This window comes from Mesoplodon bidens (assembly GCF_964165515.1).
Source record: "Mesoplodon bidens genome assembly, chromosome: 3".
Lineage (NCBI taxonomy): Eukaryota > Metazoa > Chordata > Mammalia > Artiodactyla > Ziphiidae > Mesoplodon > Mesoplodon bidens.
This window is the reverse complement of record NC_138178.1, coordinates 111,349,640-111,371,794: the sequence shown is the minus strand read 5'-3', so window position 1 is coordinate 111,371,794 and position 22,155 is coordinate 111,349,640. Positions and strand designations below refer to the sequence as shown.

At 40.7% G+C, this 22,155-nt stretch overlaps 1 protein-coding gene across 3 annotated transcripts in view; it reads right to left on the bottom strand.

The window, feature by feature from the left end:
• Window positions 1–22,155, bottom strand: part of AP4S1 (adaptor related protein complex 4 subunit sigma 1) — a 49,729-nt gene that overhangs the window by 5,463 nt on the left and 22,111 nt on the right. For 2 of the 3 annotated variants that reach the window (XM_081229708.1, XM_081229707.1), the window contains 4 exons: window positions 13,238–13,445; window positions 10,331–10,417; window positions 8,588–8,656; window positions 8,333–8,459 (listed from right to left, as the gene is read on the bottom strand). In XM_081229708.1, coding sequence (XP_081085834.1) covers window positions 8,385–8,459; window positions 8,588–8,656; window positions 10,331–10,417; window positions 13,238–13,375 — 369 coding nt within the window. In that variant the 5' untranslated portion in view covers window positions 13,376–13,445 and the 3' untranslated portion in view covers window positions 8,333–8,384. Of the gene's footprint in view, window positions 1–5,508; window positions 5,521–8,332; window positions 8,460–8,587; window positions 8,657–10,330; window positions 10,418–13,237; window positions 13,446–22,155 lie in introns of those variants that run through there. The other variant, XM_081229709.1, reaches the window with a different exon arrangement.

Below are 22,155 nucleotides of genomic sequence, written 5' to 3'. Positions count from 1 at the left end.
CTGATTTCCCCTTGGAATCATGTGATTCCTTTAAAATAAGAATCCAGCTGGTGTTCACATCTTGATTTGGTTTATGAGTTACTTGTGCACACTGGAAAAGCCAAGAGTAATGGCATTTGGGCTACAAGCCAGGTGAGCAGGGACCAGAAAATGCCCTATATGCCAAGTCCCGTGGCAATAAGCAGAGGCATCATACTTTAGCCCTGACATTTGGAATAGGAGGAAGCAAGAAAGGCACAAGCTGTTGGTCTATTAAGGTGATGAGCTGAGAATGACTAGTTTAAGAGGGTCCAACCTTCAGGTTTTACTGAATTCAACTGACTTAAAGATCCTTGAGGAAACTTGTTTACCTTCATGGGCACCCTAAGGTTGGAACTGATATGAACTAGAAAGAGCCTCTTAAAGAGCAGATTCGTAAAGCCCCACTTTCTCCCAACCCGGAAACCTAGAGCCTTTCTGAATTTCTATGTAATGTGGATTGGAGCTGAATAGCGTAGGACCCCAGTAATATTAGTGCCACTTGAAATCAATTTTTTTTTTTTTTTTTTTTTGCGGTACATGGGCCTCTCACTGTTGTGGCCTCTCCCGTTGCGGAGTACAGTCTCTGGACGCGCAGGCTCAGTAGTTGTGGCTCACAGGCCTAGTTGCTCCACGGCATGTGGGATCTTCCCAGACCAGGGCTTGAACCCGTGTCCCCTGCATTGGCAGGCAGATTCTCAACCACTGTGCCACCAGGGAAGCCCCAAGGAGTGTTTTTTTTATTGTTGTTAAGTAGGTTTTCCTGAAAGATCCATTCATATTCTGAGAGCAACAAAGACATCTCAGTGTAATTTTTTTTAAGTTTATATAGGCTTATGTAAAATTATACAAATATCAAAGCACTGGGGTCAATGAGCCTGTCATTCTCTTGTTTTCTTCCCCAGATTCTCTGTTGCTTCTCATAGCTTGCTGCCACTATTCCTGAGTAAAACAGAACCCAGAAGCATAGAACAGAAGGAGTAGGGGTAAGGCAGAGGGACCTGGTAGGGAGGGATAGGAGGAATAGTAGGGGATGAATATGGCACCTAAAGAACTCAGAAACACACTTAAAGGATATAGAGAGATGGCTAAGGCTAGGGAGGGCCAAAATGGCCTGGGAGGCAAAACTGTTTAATCTGGAACTTTCACATCCCTTTCCCAGGTGAATGGCTGACTCCCTTGGAGACTCTTCATGATTCTGAGACTCATCACTCATGACTTGACTAGAACTCTCATGCTGGAGAGGGCTGTGGCTCCCTTACCCCTCCTTGCCTGCCCTTCCCAAAGACTGGACCAGCTGCACACACTCCCTTGGGCCCAGGGGCCTGCTCTCTTCTCTTGCAGCCCTGCTTCAGTGGACATATTTTCAAAAGGAAAAGAAGATGTTTAGAAATCTCTGACGTGAACGTCACTTTTGGAAAGCATGCTCTTATCAAGAGACTCAGGTATTCGCTTCAAAATTTTTCATTATTTATGACTCCTCCAAGTGAAGACCAGGGTTTCTCTAAAACTTCTTCCCTAATTCAGGAAACACCAAGACAGCATGGTGCCAGGCACTTTATAAATGTTTTCTTAGAGACTAATTTGCTACAATCTACTCCAGATGATTATGAATTTTCAAAAAGTGTGTCAAATTTAATCTTAAATCACATTTGTAGCCCTAGAATCAAAGGCTCTGCAAACCCGGAGACCAGTACCAGCTCTGTGCCAAAAGTAGCTCTTTTGGTTTGGGACAATCAATCCATAGAGCTACCCTGGGACAGAACTGGTATCCGTCTCTGAGCCTTAGCCTCTTTGTCTAAAAAGTGAGATTTTAACTTGATGATTGTGTAGTTTTCTTCCAACTCCAAAGCAGTCAAACCCTATGACTCGCAAAAGTAACCTTCAGGGAGAGGAAGGCTAGTTTACTCCTTTCTGATATGATCAAGCTATTCCTGATGTAGTCACATGCTCCACCATACCTCAAAAGAAATCCTTTTGTAATAACAATTATTTTAACTTTGTGAGAGACCACCGAGAAAATTTCAGTTCCTTTAGAAGCTGCCACTTCAGTGTTGGATGGTTTCCCCAGAGAATTTCTTTGGTCTTCTTGCCAGTATTTCCGTAGCCCCTAGTTGAACAAGTTACTTTTGTGATTTCTCATTAAGTCAGGCTGAAATTATCTCCCATTTGGAGAAGCCCTGTTCTGGTTTCTGGACCTCTAAAGGTGTTTAGGATTTTAGGAAAGTAATGAAGGAACGACAGATAGATGTCCCCTTACTGGGCCTGGGGGCCTGATCAGGGCCTGACTGCAATCTTAGCGGTGCTCTTACTGTTGGCTGGGTGCTTTTAGTCCTCCAGGGCACACCCTGGTAGATAACTAGCTGAGTCATAGAGAGTGCAAGAGGATGGAGGCCCTTCCTACTCGCCCACCCTCAGCTGCAGTAAAGTGAGCATGTTTCACATCACGCATATGAGCTTTTAGGCTCTAGAATTAATTGCTCGAGCTTTTGGACTTTAAGGACTTACAGAGTAAAAACATGAGTGTTCTAAAGATTTTTTTAAAGATGTTTTTGAATGAAGAAAACATTCTGGATTCTAGAGCTATCCTATATTTGTCGGGGAGGGGGCACAAGAATATAAATAGGAACCCCAGCTTGTTCCTGGCTTTTCCTCCCATGCATGCATGTGGAATACCCCCCTTACCATCCCAGCCTCTCTATCATTCCTGCCTCCAGTCCTGGGGTGGTAGAGAGACCTGCATAGGCCCTAGCAGCAGGCACTGGGATGACCAGGTACCCGCTAAATTCTGGGGACCCAGGTGCTGGAGGGTGGTCAAGGAGTGGATGGGGGGCCCTGCCGGCTCTGGGTAAGCATCCTTACCCCATGGAGAGGGGTGCTGCTGAAGGAGAGCTAGAGTAGGGTCCTCTAAAGCACAGGGCCCAGGAAGGGGACCCTGGTTGTCTGGGTCTGAAGGCAGTACTGCTGCATTCCATTCTAGCCAAAATTAACCAAGTCTTTAAGCCTCTTTAAGGCCACCAAATACCAAAAGGGGTGTCAAGGGTTTTCGTACCTTCACACACATTAGGTGTGCACTGAACTGGGGAGGAATTGGACTTCTACACAGTGCTGTTCATGGGTGCCATCCTCTGACTATTTAGCAGAAGGGGATCAGATTGCTCCTTTGAATTATGAATTGTCTGGAGAATTCAGCAAACTTGGGGCTCCGGAGCTCAGCCCATATTGAGAAGCTCATCGGTTGATTCCTGAAAACTATCTTAATTCGTGGAATTTGAAGTCTTAAATAAGTCTACCGAAGTATGAGGAAGGGCAAACTTTCCTGACAGAAGTCCTCAGGCAACATTTCAGCCCCGCAGGTGGAGTGGAATGTAAAGAGGGTATCAGAGCTGCTTTAGCGCACGTGAATGGTTTAGGTCCTGATGTGCTTAGTCCCCGGGGTACAGGCCGCCCCACTTGAGACTACTCTGCAACAGAGAGTTTCCACTTAGTAGAAGGGTTTTCGACAAACCAGAACTTCTGTCCTGATTTCCTGAGCTTATGTCGTTTCTTTTTAATAACCCATCTGCCTTGCTCTGTGATGTTAGTCTTCTTAGAAGTAGAACAAGCCCATACTAGGGAAAAATGTAAACAATGCATTTAATTTCCCAATGTCTAACGCTACAGGCTCTGGAAAACTGCTCCCTTCTTAAAAGGCTTCAGGGCATAAAGTCTCTGGAGAAAGACTGCGAGTAAAGGGCTTCTTGGGAGTTCCATAAGGTTTGGACTCCCACCTTCCTGTTGCTGCAACAAGACTGAGGCTTAAATCGTGTCTGTTCCAAGCAGACGGACGTGGAAGGCTTCCTTAATCTGAGCAAACACAAAGGTTACGTGCTCTGAGTGTTGGGAGAACCGGTTCCAAGTTACAATTATATCAGCTGCTGGTTCAACCTTTCAAGGCCTAAGGAAGCTTCCCTGGCACAATGTTAGCTGCTCTCTACTTTTAATAAACACCTAGTCAATATGTAAGACACATCAACACACTGAGTCCAACTATAATACACATCCTACTATATCTGATTCACTTTACTTCTCTGAATATATAGACTTACAAGACTTTCCCATCCTGTTCTAGGTGTAAGATAGCTCAGTTACCTAGTCATGGCAACATCAAACATTAAGGTTGAGAGGGTATTAAGGCTCTTCTAGTTTAATTCTATCATTCTGAGATGAGGGGGTTATGTGTCTTGTCTGATACACACAGACAGTTGGTAGCAGCACTGAAAGCAAAAGTTGGGTATCTATATTCCCAGTAAAGTGTCTATTAGCTTTTGCTGTCTTCCTGATGACTTCTTAAATCAAAAGTCATTTTTCTTATTACCCTGTACAAGGAGGAAGAGATTTATTTTGAATTCCTTTAAAGAACTTAGTTAAAATGGAATGTGACATGCTGAATAAAAATACACCCTAATATATACAGCCTGGTCTTGGGTCTCCTAGGTCAAAAGGACCACAGATTTAGGTCACTCACCACTAGAGGGCACTCAGATTTCCCCAACTGATTTAAAGAGGCTTCAAATACAGCCTGCAAATCAAGTTTATCAACATGACATTTTCTATCAATAGTAAAAGGTAAATGGCCACTTCCCCAGAATATTCTGGCATACTGTTTCTGGGCATAGGTATCTAATGTGTATGTGTGTATGTGTGTGTGTGTGTATGTGCGTGTGTGTGTGCGTGTGTGTATACACACACATAAACATGTTATAATTAATATATATTTGTTATAATTAATGTTACTATTTCAGATTCAAGCCTGATGTTTTCTCAGAGGACACCTATTTATTGCGTTCAAGTGGTAAGCAGATTTCTGAAGTAAAAATTAACTTAAAATACAACTTGCCTCCAGAGCACTCACACAAAGCCCAGTGGGCTCCTGCCAAAATCCGCAGGCCTGCAATATTCTAAGTAAATCATGATTGTTCTTGGGGCCCTTGGATACTTTGATTTAAAAAGGAGAAGAGAAGAAAAGGAGAGCTTCCTCTGCTATAAGAGGAGATGAATACAAGCCAGGCAATTTCTTTAACTTTCCAGTTTATCATCCCTGAAGCCCTTCTTCTGATCATGTGGGGAATTTCTGGAGATTTATACCTAGAGCTATGGAAATCCATTCTCTCTAGGAGGCCCAAGCCCTTTCTGGCTGTGTTATTTAAATTCTGCAAAAGTCTATTCCATATGCAAAAGTTAAATTAATATATAAGAGTGATTATTAACTACCACCATAGCATTGCCCTGTCTGAAAAATACAAGAATCGTCTTTGTGAAAAAGGGTGGAGGGTTTTTGCAAAGCACCTGTACCTCTGGCTGTCTTGTCAGAGCTGTTGATGATTAGCCTTCTGAATTCTGGATTCTGCTGAATTGGTTTCCTGCCCCATGGCACTTACCTGATCAAGACTAGCCTGTTCTTTGCCAAGTACTATGGAAAACTTGGTTCACAGCACTGAAAAAGGATACATCTAATTCACTCTGGAAAAGAGAAAAGAGTCCAAGGATGAGAAGGAGACACTGGGACACAATGCACTTAGCAGAGACAGCGGCTGCTCTGGTTGCCAGCCTGGAAGCAGGTGGGAGAGGCTGCTCGGTAGACAGAAGCCTGAGTGGGGGAAGGCCCTGAGTTTGGGACAGTGATTTAAAAAAAAGAAATAGGCTGCAGTTTAGAGGACTTTTATAGGCTAGAACAATTCACCTTTAGAGTGTAGAGGGAATAAACTAATTCAACCTTTACAGATAATAGGTAATTTGATAGGTATATACAACATCGTAATAATGTGCACACAGTTTGAATCCATCAGTTTTACTTCTAGAAGTCTCTCCTAAGGGAACAATTAAATAATGGCACAATGATGTGTGACAGCATATTCAGGGTAATGTTATTTATAGTAGCAAACTGCTGAAAACAAGCTAAGTGTCTATCAAGGGGGGACTACTTAAATAAATTATAGCAAATCCACAAATGATGACATAGGTACATAAGTCCCGACATACTGTTAAATAAAAAAGCTAGTCTGGGGCTTCCCTGGTGGTGCAGTGGATAAGAATCTGCCTGCCAATGCAGGGGACATAGGTTCGATCCCTGGTCCGGGAAGATCCCACATGCTGCGGAGCAACTAAGCCCGTGCGCCACAACTACTGAGCCTGCGCTCTAGAGCCCGCGAGCCACAGCTACTGAAGCCCACGCACCTAGAGCCCATGCTCCACAACAAGAGAAGCCACCGCAATGAGAAGCCCACGCACCGCAAGGAAGAGTAGCCCCTGCTCATCGCAGCTAGAGAAAGCCCGTGCATAGCAACGAAGACCCAACACAGCCAAAAATAAATAAAAAATTAAAAAGCTAGTCATAAAATGGTATATACAGCATTATCCCCTGTATATATGTAGATAGATACAGATATAGTTAGATACAGACAGATACATAAAGCCTAAAAGGCAATGTACCTAACAGTATGTATCAATAAACGGCATGCTCACTGATGATCTGCCCTTTAAATTTTTAAAATTTTTTTAATGAACAAATTTATGTCCTGAAAAAGTCATAGATGGAGAAAAGATGAAACAGCTAAATTCATCTCTGAAAGGACTTAAGGTTTGTCAGGTGCAGCACTGACAACTCTGATCCCACTTCTTCAACAGCAACAGCCCTCAACTCTTGCAAAACTGCCTCTTTTGAAGCTAACTGGGCTAGCTTTCTGTTTTGAAATGTGATGTTAAGATGCTTCTTTCAGCCCAGACAGCATGAGACTGATCTCCAAATTTAAGATTTGGAAACTCTAAGATTAAAAATAGCCCCAGAAAAACTGTTTAAAACTCACAAACCTAAAAATAAATCTTAGATGACAAGACATTCTCCATGAGTGGGACAGATTCTATTTTCTTTCCCAGGGTTCTCTTCTCTCTCCTCTTTTTCTTCTTTTTGCTACTGTCATCCTAAACCGGGTCATCCCTTAGTACTCGCCAAGTCCTGTATAATCACCTGGCTTAAATTAAATTCTAATCTTTACTTCTGTGGTTTATGTGGTCACTGACTCTCTCCCTAGAATAACAGCTAAAATTCAGCAACCTGCTATTTATTCTTAGTTGCCGAATATAATAATTTTAAAAACCTTAGCAATGATAGTGCCTGTACCCACGCTTTATTCTCCTAGGTTTAAAACATTGCTATTTTGGGAAATTATATTCTTCTTGATAGGTGTTCCCTTAAAGTGACTAACCATGGCCAGCTCTGAATCACAGACCCTGACTTGCAACCAGTCTGTCTAAGAAAGTGGTCATCAGGAGATAAGCCGGAACTACAGCTATGCTGTCTGTATGGTAACCACCTGCCTCACATGGTGATATAAATAAATTAAGATTAGATAAAATTATAAGTTCAATTCCTTATTTACACTAATCACGTTTCAAGTATTCAAGAGGTACATGTGGCTTAGCACCTATCACATTGGATGGCACAGATAGAAAACATTTCTATCACTGCAGAAAGTTCTATTGGACAGAAAGTGCTGGTCTATAGTGCTCTCCCCAAGCAATCAATAAGGAGATGGATTTTTTTTTTGCGTTACGCAGGCCTCTCACTGTTGTGGCCTCTCCCGTTGCAGAGCACAGGCTCCGGACGCACAGGCTCCGGACGCGCAGGCTCAGCGGCCATGGCTCACGGGCCTAGCCGCTCCACGACATGTGGGATCTTCCCGGACTGGGGCACAAACCCGTGTCCCCTGCATTGGCAGGCGGACTCTCAACCACTGCACCACCAGGGAAGCCCTAAAAACTATACACTTTAAATGGGTGAACTGTATGTTATTAAATTACATTTCAGTACAACTGTTAAAATAAAGGACTGCTGGAAAGGAACTCATGTATTCCTTAAGGGAACTTGGTTTTGATCTTCAAAGCAAGGGTTTGGATGGAAATGATTCTTAAACTAAAAGGGTCCTGGTGTCCTAGGAGGGGAAGCAGGAGAAAGAAGAAAAGAGAGAGGAAGTTTGATAGCAAAATATCTTAATTGAGAGAAAGACACAAGAGGTTCTTAGTCTTATAGAACTGGTTCTTTATAAAGATCTAAGACATGTAGGTTTCTAACACGTTGGATGAGCCAGAAGGAAAGGTAATGAAAATTTGGCATCATTTGATTTTTAACTTTTACACATTAAAGCTCTATATTAACACATATTTTTTTATATATAAATTTATTTATTTTTGGCTGTGTTGGGTCTTTGTTGCTGCGTGTGGATTTTGTCCAGTTGTGGTGAGCAAGGGCTACTCTTTGTTGCGGTGTGGGGGCTTCTCATTGCGGTGGCTTCTCTTGCTGCAGAGCACGGGCTCTAGGTGTGTGGGCTTCAGTAGTTGTGGCGCACGGGCTTTGCTCTGCAGCATGTGGGATCTTCCTGGCCCAGAGCTCGAACCCGTGTCCCCTGCATTGGCAGGTGGATTCTTAACCACTGCGCCACCAGGGAGGCCCATTGACACATATTTTTGACATAGACCCATTTCTGGGAAATTGAGCTAAGGACGAAAACCATTTTTTAGTCATTAGACTTACCACTCGGCTGAAGTAGTCGTCTAAAACTTCCACAAAGTTATGGATGAATTCATAAATTGCCATCTCATTCTGAAATAAAAAGGGAAGGGTGCAGTTAGTTTTATTTTATTTATTTATTTTTAAATTTATTTATTTACTTATTTTTTGGCACGTTGGGTCTTTGTTGCTGTGCACGGGCTTTCTCTAGTTGCGGCGAACAGGGGCTACTCTTCATTGTGGTGCGCAGGCTTCTTATTGTGGTGGCTTCTCTTGTTGCAGAGCACGGGCTCTAGGTGCATGGGCTTCAGTAGTTGTGGCATGCGGGCTCAGTAGTTGTGGCTCACGGGCTCTAAAGTGCAGGCTCAGTAGTTGTGGCACTAGGGCTTAGTTGCTCCATGGCACGAGGGATCTTCCTGAACTAGGGCTCGAACCCGTGTCCCCTGTATTGACAAGTGGATTCTTAACCACTGTGCCACCAGGGAATTCCCGGGTGCAGTTAGTTTTAATATGACCTATTGAGGAAATCAGACATGGAGCTGCCCAGTCAGCAACCAGGTTTTAGAGCATTTGGTAAACAGATAATGTGAGCAAAGCAGCTTCCTGTTGACAAATATTCAGAATAATTCTAGGACTTATTTGTTTAAAAGCAGCTTATCAATAGGGGACATGTACAAAACTTTAACCTCTAAGATTTTTTGAAAAGTCCGTAATGAATCTAGCTGAATTGAAACCAGATTGTGTCTGGTGATTATAGAGTTTTGAGGTCTACTCCCTGACTTCATCACCAACTGGCTGAAGCCAGGTTTTTTTTGGTTTTTTTTCCCCCGGGGTCTTCATGTCATCACTTTTCCATCTGTGAAGATGGGGAAACCATCTCAAAGTTTGGTTCATGGATAAAAAAACAATCAACTGAGATTTCAAAGTATTTTAGATCTTAAATACCCTTTCAGGGATTCCATGGCCAAAGGTGCTATTGATCTGGGACTGACCATTTCTGAAAAGGTGAACTATATCTGATGAGATGTAATTATAACACAACCATATTTACAGTTTGTTCTGCCTTCTGAAATGTCAGCCTATGTTTAATGCCACAGTTGTTTGGCCTCTACCCTTGGCTAAGCTGCCCCACTGTGCCACACAGAATGAGGGCAGGAAACTGGTATTGCTTAGGGTCGAGGAAGGCATTCTGTGGTTTTGTGCTTCTCCACAAATTGCTCATCTAATCCCAAAAAAATCCTAAGTTTATCTCTTCCACAGTTTCCCCAGCCTTGATAAAAACCAATATACTTCAAGAGTCAAGCTAATTGTTATGGAGGTAAGTAGGGAAGAAAATGTCAACTTAAGGAGGAATAAAAATCAGACTGTTGGGCTTCCCTGGTGGCATAGTGATTGAGAATCCGCCTGCTGATGCAGGGGACACGGGTTTGAGCTCTCGTCTGGGAAGATCCCACATGCCATGGAGCAACTAGGTCCGTGAGCCACAACTACTGAGCCTGCACTCTAAGGCCTGCGAGCCACAACTACTGAGCCCACGTGCCACAACTACTGAAGCCCACGTGCCTAGAGCCCATGCTCCACAACAAGAGAAGCCACTGCAATGAGAAGCCCACGCACCACAACAAAGAGTAGCGCCCGCTCACTGCAACTAGAGAAAAGCCAGCACGTGTCAGTGAAGACCCAATGCAGCCAAAATTAAATAAATTTTTTTAAATCACTGTTATTCCTAATTTCTTGTATTTTCCATAAGCTCTTCTATTATCTTACCTCAGTGTCATTAACTCCGACCACAATGAAGAGAGCTGCATACTGCCGATATATCAGCTTAAAATCCTTATATTCAATGAAAGAGCACTAGACAAAACATAATTAGACATTAATTCCTATGGTTGACAGGGATTTCTTCAAAATGGCATGCATAATTTCTAGGTTCTGATTTGAGTATCTGTTAACACATTCCTAGAAATATTCAACATTAAGATGTGACACAATCTTTGCTGGCCGCCTCCTCACAGTACTCAGGGGAATGCTTGGAAGCATCTCTAGTGGGAGGTGGAGAAGTGGTCTTGGAAAAATGTCTGAGTGTTCACATGGGTTCCCACCTGTACGTCTTCTTATTCGTTTGCTTGGCTCTGTGTGGCACTCAGCCAGCAAAGAAAAGGCTACTAAATAATCAGCATTTTAGACTGCCTCCAAAAGTGAAAATAAGCCAACATGATAAAGAAGATTTTCTTCTTTCCATCTCCCCTGGGCTCTTTTGGAAGCAATTAGAGATTCTGTTTGTACTATCTGATAGTCATTCAAGAGCCAAATATACAGAGCATACACACATGCAAAAAAAGAAAAATCTTGATTTCTTTTTGAGAAGAATCAATGTAGGCTCTTTTTATAAATTATTTAAAGATGGCTTTTGTGTGGCAGATACTAGACAAAAATCTCCCATTGTAAATATTGCTGTATAGGAATTAATAACTAGCTTACCACTACTGACTAGTGGAGGAAACAACTCCCTTCCCATTCATCTCTCTCCTAAAGCCATTGTACAAAGCGGGAGAGGAAGGCACTGGGTGGACAGGAATTGGACAGCAGGCTGAAGGTACAGTGTTGCCCTTCCTTTGGATTTTTGGGTGTGCTTGTCCAAATGTGATTGAGCAAGAACGGTATGACTTTTTGCAATGGGATATGTTGCTCTATGGTGCTCAGATGTACCTGGGAATGAAACTGCAAGTTTTTTTATTTTGGTTTGGTTTGGTGTGGTTTTTTTTGGCCATGCTACACAGCTTGTGGGATCTTAGCTCCCTAACCAGGGATCGAACCCGCATCCCTGGCAGTGAAAGCACAGAGTCCTAACCACTGGACCGTCAAGGAATTTCCGAAGCTGCAAGTTTGTTTTTTTTTTGCGGTACGCGGGCCTCTCACTGTTGTGGCCTCTCCCGTTGCGGAGCACAGGCTCTGGACGTGCAGGCTCAGCGGCCATGGCTCACGGGCCCAGCCATTCCGCAGCATGTGGGATCTTCCCGGACCGGGGCACGAACCCGCGTCCCCCGCATCGGCAGGCAGACTCTCAACCACTGCGCCACCAGGGAAGCCCCGAAGCTGCAAGTTTTGATTATGGCATTTCTTCCACGGGAAAGCCATTCAATGATCTATATAATGGAGGCGTTTGAGGCTTTTATTTGACATTAGGATAAAAGTATTAAGTCCAGGACCATTCTGCAGCTTTTGGTTCACTGTAGAGACAGTATTATTTCTGTTCAGTCAGATCTTTCAAGGAAACACAATCTATTTGAAGGAACTGAGGAACATTTTTCAAAGCCTCTCAGGAGTTTCTGACATTCAAAAAAAAAGTATCCAAGCACCTTTGTGGATAAAATAAAAATGAAGCTGAGATTGTGTTACTTTGGTACCTGATTATGCTAAAAGCCCAGTGGGTTCCCTTTAAAATCTAAGATAATTTAGAATGCTTCAAAAATATCTAATGGTATGTTCATTTCAAAGCATATATTTCAGAGGGTAACCTATCAGTGAAAACTATGAAACTGTAGAGTGCCTACATTCTGTAGAAAGATTCAAACAGAAATGCTTCTGCAGTTTGTTTACCTTTACGTAAAGTATGTGGCTATTAACACAGACCTTTAATAGTTTTTGTTTTCTTTTGACAACTACATAAAGCAGTGTGTGCCATGGCAGTCCAAAGTAGTAATTCAAAGAGGACTCTGAGATGTTCTGACTGGAAAATCAATTTAGAAGCCAAGGGAAACACAGTTCTAATGCGTAACTTGTGAGCACTGATGTAGCTTAATATTTTATGACTTACCAGTGGTTCCCACGAGCAGCCTTTCTACATATGCAGTGAAAAAGAGAACTAGCAAAATTAATGGGTGATTTAAATAAGCTTTCTGTATTTGCATTAGTTTGCTCAGTGATTTCCAAAGGGTTCCAAGTTTAGGGCCTAGACTAAGTAATTCTCCAACTAAAGTCCTTTGTAAAAGTAGACTCAGTTTTTACAATTCCTGTTTACTATTATTTTAACGATTTAATTTAACCTCAATTTTGGCAGAATGGATAGATTTGTTGTTTCATATGAATTTTTTAACTTCCATTTCTCCCATCTATATAATAAGACAAGTTCAAATCAAGTTTGTTTTGTTTTTAAATTACTTGTTCCAGTATTATGTTGGTGGTAAATTTATAAAAATGATAAGCAGAAAAAAACTGCACTCCACATGAGAATCATGTTATTATCCTCCAGCACAAAGTGGGTCTTGACTGTTCCCCTCTATACTGGTCATCTGACCTTCATCTTTTGGCTTAAAGAAAGCCGTCTGCTACAGGCACTCCTAAGAGTTCCAAGGGGTGAATTCATATGAACAAAAAAAAAAGGTATGTCTATTAGCAGGCTTAAATTTGAGCTGCCACTTCCATAGTGCAATAAGACAAATATGCTGACCTAAATATGAACCCAAGACTTTTCCTGATTTTCTTTGCTTTTATTTTCCTTAAGGGGATGTAAAGAGAGCTATGGGCAGTCTTCATTTCACTTCATTTGTTAATTTTCCCTAATAGCTATTGAAAGAATGTAGTTCAAAGAAAACGATGGCCCCTGCGACTCAGTAATAATAAATCTGCCACTGCTGAGTTGAATGCAGAGATCAAAGAGAATCAGAAACTTACTTGTTCACTGGATCGAGAGAGACAGCTCTTTATGACTTCTGTTTCCAGAAGCGTACGCTTATTAATCTCCACATGTTCATAGTACTTAGAAAGTCGGGTCTGCCCTTGTTTATTCACCATGAGGAAAAATTTTATCATTTTTTTTTCTGGCCAGTATTTTTCCAAATATAGGTCAAAAGTTATGGCGAGGGGTGGCTGTAACCAGAACCTGAAGAATAAAAGAACAACAGAAAGGCAAGATCAAATTTCTCAAGAATCATATTAAATGTGTTCCATAGATGAACCAGAAGTAAAACGTCTTCTGATAACATTGGTCTTCACTCCTATGAACTAAATGAGACTTTAATAAATAACTAAAGATAAATTTTCCTTAGTTATCCTCCAAAACATTTTTGAGTATCTACAGTAGTTCTACTCATATTCATTCAATTGTTTCATCAATCTTTTTGTTTTGTTTTGTTTCATCAATCTTGTTGGGCGCCAACTATGTGTCAAGTACAAGAAGGAGAATATGGATGAAGAAGTAATGATTTCTGATCTTCAGATCACGACACCTAGCAAAGGTACTGGATAGGTAAACAAATAACAGCAGTACAAGGTGATGAGTTATAACTGGGGCGGGTATACTTCTGTGGTGCACAAAAGGGAGGGACAAGGAGCATCATGGGAAAGTTGGGAATGGCTTCCCAGACAAGGGGCATTTAAGCAAGATCTTGAAGAATGACCCAGAGGGAGAGACTCTGAGGCACAGAAAATAGGGGTATGAAAGCTCTGGAAGTTCACTTCGGTTGCAGGTCAGTGGGCAAGAAGAATGGTCACAGGAAATTGAGCTGCTCGCGTAAGATAAAATTGGCTTTAGAAGTTATGCTAAGGAATATGAAATTTATTCTATGGACAATGGAGACAGGATGTGTAGTGAAGCTCTTCTTTCCTTAGTGTTGAAAGCAGTAGTAACATCAACTATTTGTCAAAGTGCTCGTACAACGCCCTGTAACAAGTCCTATAAGGTTCTGTACTGAGCAATTTACATACATTATTTAGTTCTCACAATTTTCTGCGGCAGGGACTTCTGTTATCCCCATTTTAAGGACAAGAAAACTGAATTTTACAGTTGTTAAGCCACCCAGCATACCTGGATTACTGTATGTCAGGGGTGAGATGCAGGTCAGAGGCCAAGCGCATGCACAGATCCATGACACCCCACTCCTCATCATTCATGCTTGTGGGTTTATTTCAAACTCAGCTGTATTGAATCCCATGTTTGTTATTCTTATACTTAATATAGTTTTTGAAATAATCAATGCAAAAGCGCACAATATTGACCAATGGCCAGTTCTTTCATCATGAGCATCAGAGCTGTCTCATAGGCCAATCTTACAATATCATATTCACATTTTGTAATATCTTTGAAAATCAGTGCAAAAGACCAAGGTTAACAATAGTTCTTAAGTGAAATTTTAAAACTTGGAATAATTTTACAGAATAGTTGCAACAGATGATGAGATAATATTTTATATTATTTTTTGCCTTCCTAGCTCATCTCTTATTTCCTAAACCCTATCAGACAGGCAGTTATCTCATAACAATTCCAAACATTACGAGCTGGTTAGAGGCAGATCCAGTCTGGCAAAGCCTGGGGCTGCTGTGTTCATTCGGTGTGCAGAACAGGATGTCATCTAGACCAGCTCAGCTGGGGATTTGACAGCTGTGCCACAGGGGGAGGCCTGTGGTCATTCACTCCCTTTTCCAGGAAGATAAACTCACTACTGTAGGTGGCATTGCAACATACTCTGTGTTATTTAATCGTTTGGCGTTAAGTCCTGCTTTTATCCTCCTTACAAATTACTGCCAGTAAAAATTATGGCAGATGACTAATAAATAAAGATTACCATCCTTTCCTTTATTCCCTTTCAGCAAAGTTATTTTAAAACCATCTTTATGAAAGTTAGAAATGACAATCCTATACCCTAGATTCCAACTGCCAGGTAAAAGAAAAAAATATTGTCTCAAAGGTACTCATGGCCAAACCTTTGCCTTTAAATGCCCTGGTTGCATTAAGTGGTAAAATGAGATGTAAAATGATCCCACTGAGATGCTACACCAAGGGATCAAATTGGTTTCCACCTTACAAGCACAGCATTCCTTCCCACTGACTTCAAGACCAAGGATGACAAACAAGGACGTGCTGAACTGATACTCATTAGGACACAAGTCTTGAAAATAGTAGCTGAAGGCATCTAAAGACTTGAATACAGTGGGGTTTTTTTGCACGCTCATAAACAATTACACAATTTACAACTGTAGGATTACACAGTGGTAATAAAGCAGACAAGCAAAACTGTAAAGTATTTCTATTATAAAATATATAACACCAAAATATACAATGTGGAGACTCAGAGACAGGTACATGTTTGAGAACTGAAGATGAATGACATAAGCACCTATCCTGGTTACTAATTATCAGGGAGGAGGGAGATCAAATAATTATGAAACTGAGGTAGGGCAATAAGAAGGAATATGCTTAGACAAGTGCTGGGAGTGGTCAGGGAGCAGATATGAACTTCCTCTGTTAATATACTCTTTGCATTCAACAACACATGGGCTGGGAAAGATGTCTTGATTGCCAAGAAGTTAGGAGATTCTACACCCAAGAACTTGTGTGAATATGTGTGAAAAATCAAGGAAGAATAAAAAAAACTTTACTAGGGAAGACATTACACAAAGGGTGCTAGGCTGCCTAAAGGCCAAGACTAGGGTGGTGGGTAGATTCACAGTAGAATATAAACAGATCAGTGTCCCAGTCCCCTACATGATGTAAACTTAATGCTTAGAGAAAAGACAGACTGGAAAGACTGAAGTAAGTATTGAATTGGGCACAGTTTTCATACTTCTGATGGTGTATTTCTGGGAGTTAGAACTGGAAGAATCTTTATAGGTTGTCATACCCAAAGATGACAAATAGATTTCAACTTGGGTGCCAACTTTGATTAACTGTACTAACTGCATTGAGCACTGTGTTGGGAAGGATTCCGAAGCTGTTTTCAGGTTCAGAGCAAGACGATGTCATGAATAATTAGTAACGTCAGTTGTGGGTTAGGAAGCAGGGTGTGGCAACATATGCACCTTGTATCTGTCATCTCTGATGTGCACTCCCTTCATTTTGTAGATGGGAAAACTGGTAATCTGAGATGCAGAGTGAAGTCCTGAATTCTGGTCTCTTGACTCATAATGCTGTCCTTAATTTATCACATTGCCTCTGCCTCACTCAGTGTATCAGTGTCATTAATGTCCATTTAAGCTTAATAAGCATCAACTTCAGGTATCTTTGGGAATGATCAACTCAACATTATCTTTTCTAATGCTGCTGCATAATTAATGGAAAATATCAAACAATTCACTGCACAAAAACAGTAGACTAGGAAGTTTCTGGAAATGAAAATGTTATTTGATGATGGCTAACATCCTTTCTAGCTCTAAATGCTTTCTAGGTACCCCCAGAACCATAATATTGTAAAACTCACACACACTCAGGGAATATCAGACAAAAACTTTGTTTTTGCCCCATGAAAATGACTGAAATAAAATCCCCCAAGTTACAAAGCCAATTTCCACCAAAAAATGTATAGTACTCGTAAGGTATAATAGTCAAAAGCATGAACTAGGTAGAGCTCGACTGTTTGGCTCTACTACTTATTAGCCCTCTGATCCTGGGAAAATTACTTAATCTTTCTGTACTCAGTCTGAGGTACAATGGGAATAATATTAGTACTGACCTTCTAGGTTGTGAGGAGTAGTTAGTATATGTAACATTCTTAGAACAGTGTTTGGCAGTTGGCATGAACTGAGTGCTATGTAAGTGTTGGCCAATGTCATTACGATAGTACATCACCTCTTCCTCAGACAAGCCTTTCCTGCCTATCCCAATCCCTCTTTCTAACCACAAAAAGTTGACTATCTTTTCTTTGAATCCATCACTGTATCTTACAAAACCTGTCACCCTAAATAATCGCTATTTGATTACATTCTGAGCTCCCCTACCAGACCAGTGATTTTCACTGTTTTACTGTGATATATTTTACGCTGTGATATATTTTACATTGTGACCCAGTATACAGGTACATACATACTTGAATGGAAGTTTGTAAAACAATACTCGCCCATCCTTTGTGTATTGTACTCCAGTATCTTCTATGACCTTTCATTTTGTAAAAAATGCAGTTGTGAGGGGTTTGGATTACACAGATGTATGGATTTTTCAAAACTCACCAAATGTAAATTTTATATAAAAAGAAACTAATATTCTGGTTAACGATATACATGCTGAAGTATTGGGGGGAAATGTACTGATGTCTACAATTTACTTTTTTTTTTGGGGGGGGGCAGGCTGTGCTGCCTGGCTTGCAGGATCTCAGTTTCCCAACCAGGGATCAAACCCAGGCCAAGGCAGAGAAAGCTCGGAATCCTAACCACTAGGCCACCAGGGAACTCCCTATAATTTACCTTGAAATGCACCAAAAAAACTAAGATAAATTAATGGATGGGTAGACAGATGGATAGATGGTTAGATATATGATAAAGTAAGTACAGTCAGCCCTCTAGATCTGTGGGTTCCGTATCCACAGGTTCAACCAACCATGGATTGAAAATATTTGGGAAAAAAAAATTCCAATATGTTCCTAAAAGCAAAACTTGAATATGCCGTGCACTGGCGACTATTTATATAGCATTTACATTGTATTAGATATTATAGGTAATTTAGAGTTATTTCTAGATTAAGTTATTTTAAAGTATATGGAAGGATATGCGTAGGTTATATGCAAACACTAAGCCATTTTACATAAGGAACTTGAACATTCACCGATTTGGGTATGTGTGGGAACTCTGGAACCAATCCCCCATGGATACTGAGGGATGGATGACTATATAGTAAAAGATTAATGGTAGAATTTAGGTGGTGAGTATATGGGAATTCACTGTGAAATTCTTTTCAACTTTGTAGTATATTTGAAAATCATCACAAAAAAATATTGAGGAAAAATGCTAGTTGTGGCCCACTGATATATGTTTTTTAATTCCATAGATTTTATTTTTTAGAATAGTTTTAGATTTACAGAAAAAATTGCAAGGACAGTATAGAGTGTTCTCATATACTCCACACCCAGTTTCCCCTATTATCAACATCTTAGTATGGTACATATGTTACAATTAATGAATTGATACATTATTATTACCTGAAGTCTATACTTTATTCAGATTTCCTTACATTTTACTGAATGTCCTTTTTCAGTTATAGGATCCCATATTATATTTAATCTTCACATCTCCTTGGTAGTATTCTCCTCAGTAATAATATCTTCTCAGTAATATTCCATTGCATATACATATACCACATCTTCTTTATCCATTCATCTATTGATAGACACGTAGGCTGCTTCCATATCTTGGCAATCGTAAATAATGCTGCTACAAACATTGGGGTGCATGTATCTTTTCTAATTGGTGTTTTTATTTCTTTCAGATATATACCTAGGAGTGGAATTGCTGGGTCATATGGTAGTTTTATTTTTAGTTCTTTGAGAACCCTCCATACTGTTTTCCACAGGGACTGCACCAGTTTACATTCTCACCAACAGTGTATGAGAGTTCCCTTTTCTCCACATCCTTGCCAACATTTGTTATTTGTGCTTTTTTTGATGATAGCCATTCTGACAAGTGTGAAGTGATATCTCATTGTGGTTTTGAGTTGCATGTCTCTGACAATTAGCAATGTTGAGCATCTTTTTCTTGTCCCTGTTGGCCATCTGAATGTCTTTTCAGGTCTTCAGTGCATTTTTTAATCAGGTTGTGTATTTTTTTTAATGAGTTGTATGAGCTGTTTATATATTTTGGATATTAACCCCTTATCAGTCATATCATTTGCAAATATTTTCTCCCACTCTGTGGGTTGTCTTTTTGTTTCCTTTGCTGTGCAAAATTTTTAAGTCTAATTAGGTCTCATTTGTTAATTTTTGCTTCTATTTCCTTTGTTTTAGAAAACGGATTCCAAACAATATTGCTACAATTTATGTCAAAGAGCATTCTGCTTATATTTTCCTCCAGGAGTTTTATGGTTTCTGGTCTCAGATTTAGGTCTTTAATCCATTTTGGGTTTATTTTTGTATATGGTGTTAGAGAATGTCCTAATTCAGTGGTCCCCAACCTTTTTGGCACCAGGGACTGGTTTCGTGGAAGTCAATTTTTCCACGGAGGGGGCAGGGGGCAGAGACATGGTGGTTCAGGCAGTCATGCGAGAGCTGGGGAGTGGCAGATGAAGCTTCGCTCACTCGCCCGCTGCTCACCTCCTGATGTGCAGCCTGGTTCCTAACAGGCCGTGGCCTGGTTCGGGTCCATGGCCCGGGGGTTGGGGACCCCTGTTCTAATTCATTCTTTTACATGTAGTTGTCCAGTTTTCCCAGGACCACTTACTGAGGAGACTGTCTTTTCTCCATTGTACATTCTTGCCTGGTTTGTCATAGATTAATTGACCACAAATGCATGGGTTTATTTCTGGGATCTATATTTTGGTCCATTGATCTCTATGTCTGTTTTTGTGCTAGTACCATACTGTTCTGATTACTGTAGTTTTATAATATAGTCTGAAGTCAGGAAGTGTGATTCCTCCTGCTCTGTTCTTCTTTCACAAGATTGTTTTGGCAATTCAGGGTCTTTGGTATTTCCATACAAATTTTAAAATTATTTGTTCTAGTTCTGTGAAAAATACCATTGGTATTTTTTAAAAATTATTATTATTTTAATTTCTTTGTTTTTTTTTTTTGGCTGCATTGGGTCTTCGTTGCTGTGCACGGGCTTTCTCTAGTTGCGGCGAGCCCACTGGTATTTTTATAGGGATTGCACTGAATCTGTAGATTGCCTTGGGTAGCATGGTCATTTTAACAATATTGCTTCTTCCAATCTAAGAATACAATATATCTTTCTATCTGTTTGTGTCATTTTCATTCATCAGTGTCTGTTAGTTTTCCAAGTACAGGTCTTTTACCTCTTAGGTAGGTTTATTCCTAGGTATTTTATTTAGTCTTTTTGATGTGATGAGAACTGGGTCTTCTTTTTTTTTTTTTTTTTTTTTTTGGCCATGCCACATGGCTTGTGGGATTTTAGTTCTCTAACCAGGGATCAAACCCGCACCCTCAGCAGTGAAAACACGGAGTCCTAACCACTGGACTGCCAGGGAATTTTGATGTGGTGATAAATGGGATCGTTTCCTTAATGTCTCCTTCTTATAGTTCATTGTTAGTTTATAGAAGTGCAATGGATTTCTGTATATTAATTTTGTATTATGCATAAATGATACGGCCACTTTGGAAAACAATTTGGCAGTTTCTTAAAAAGTTAAAGATGCGGCCGGGCCCGTGAGCCGTGGCCGCTGAGCCTGCACGTCCGGAGCCTGTGCTCCGCAACAGGAGAGGCCACAACAGTGAGAGGCCTGTGTACCGCAAAAAAAAAAAAAAAAAAAAGTTAAAGATGAACTTACCATATTATCCAGAGATTCTACTTCTAAATATATACCCAAGAGAAATGAAAACATAGGTCCACAAAAATAATTTGTCCATGAATGTTCATAGAAGCATTACTCTTAATAGACAAAAAGTAGAAACAAACCAAATGTCCACCAGCTAATGAATGGATTAAAATAAATGGGGTGTATCTACCGACAAGGGAAAACTATTCAACAGCAAATGAGAAGAAAACACTGCCACATGCTACAAAATGGATGAACCTTTAAAACATTATGTTAAGTGAAAGAAGCCAGATGTAAAATACTATTGCACAATTCTATTAATACGAAATGCCCAGAAAAGGCTAATCTATAGAGATAGAAAGCATATTAGTAGTTACCTAGGGCCAGGAGAGAAAGGTTTGGGGGAAAATGGGGATGGGTTTCTTTTTAGGATGATGAAAATCTGCGAACACTGGATTTATTAGCATGGTAATATTTGCACAACTTTGTAAAGTTACTAAAACAGTACATGTACATGTATATTATATAAAGTTCAGAACTACTATAATAAGCATAAAAGGAAGGAATTATACCAAAATGTATTTTGCTTAAATCTGGATGGTAGGATTAGGGGCAATTTTTATTCTCTATCCTTACTTTGCTTTCTTTCCCAAGTTTTAAGAGATGTCTTACTTCTTGTGTTACACACAAAAAAGTTTGTTTAAAAAATGTTGAGGGCTTCCCTGGTGGCGCAGTGGTTGAGAGTCCGCCTGCCGATGCAGGGGACACGGGTTCGTGCCCCGGTCTGGGAGGATCCCACGTGCCGCGGAGCAGCTGGGCCCGTGAGCCATGGCTGTTGAGCCTGTGCGTCCGGAGCCTGTGCTCCGCAACGGGAGAGGCCGCAACAGTGAGAGGCCCATGTAACGCAAAAAAAAAAAAAAAAAAATGTTGAGCTGGGCTACCCTGGTGGCACAGTGGTTAAGGATCCGCCTGCCAAAGCAGGGGACACGGGTCCGAGCCCTGGTCCAGGAAAATCTCACGTGCTGTGGAGCAACTAAGCCCGTGTGCCACAACTACTGAGCCTGCACTCTAGAGCCCATGTTCCTCAACAAGAGAAGCCACTGCAATGAGAAGCCCACACACTACAATTAAGAGTAGTCCCTGCTCGCCACAACTAGAGAAAGCTTGCATGCAGCAACAAAGACCCAACGCAGCCAAAAATAAATAAAAATAAATTTATTTTAAAAAATGTTGAGCTGCATTATATAATTTTACAAAATTAGCCAGCTGAAAAATAAATGTTTACTTTAATAATGAAGCTATTGTTTCATTTATTGTGGCATTTCTAAATGCTATACTTCTGTAAAATATGTACTCTTTTTCAAAATGGATGTGCTGGACTTCCCTGGTGATGCAGTGGTTA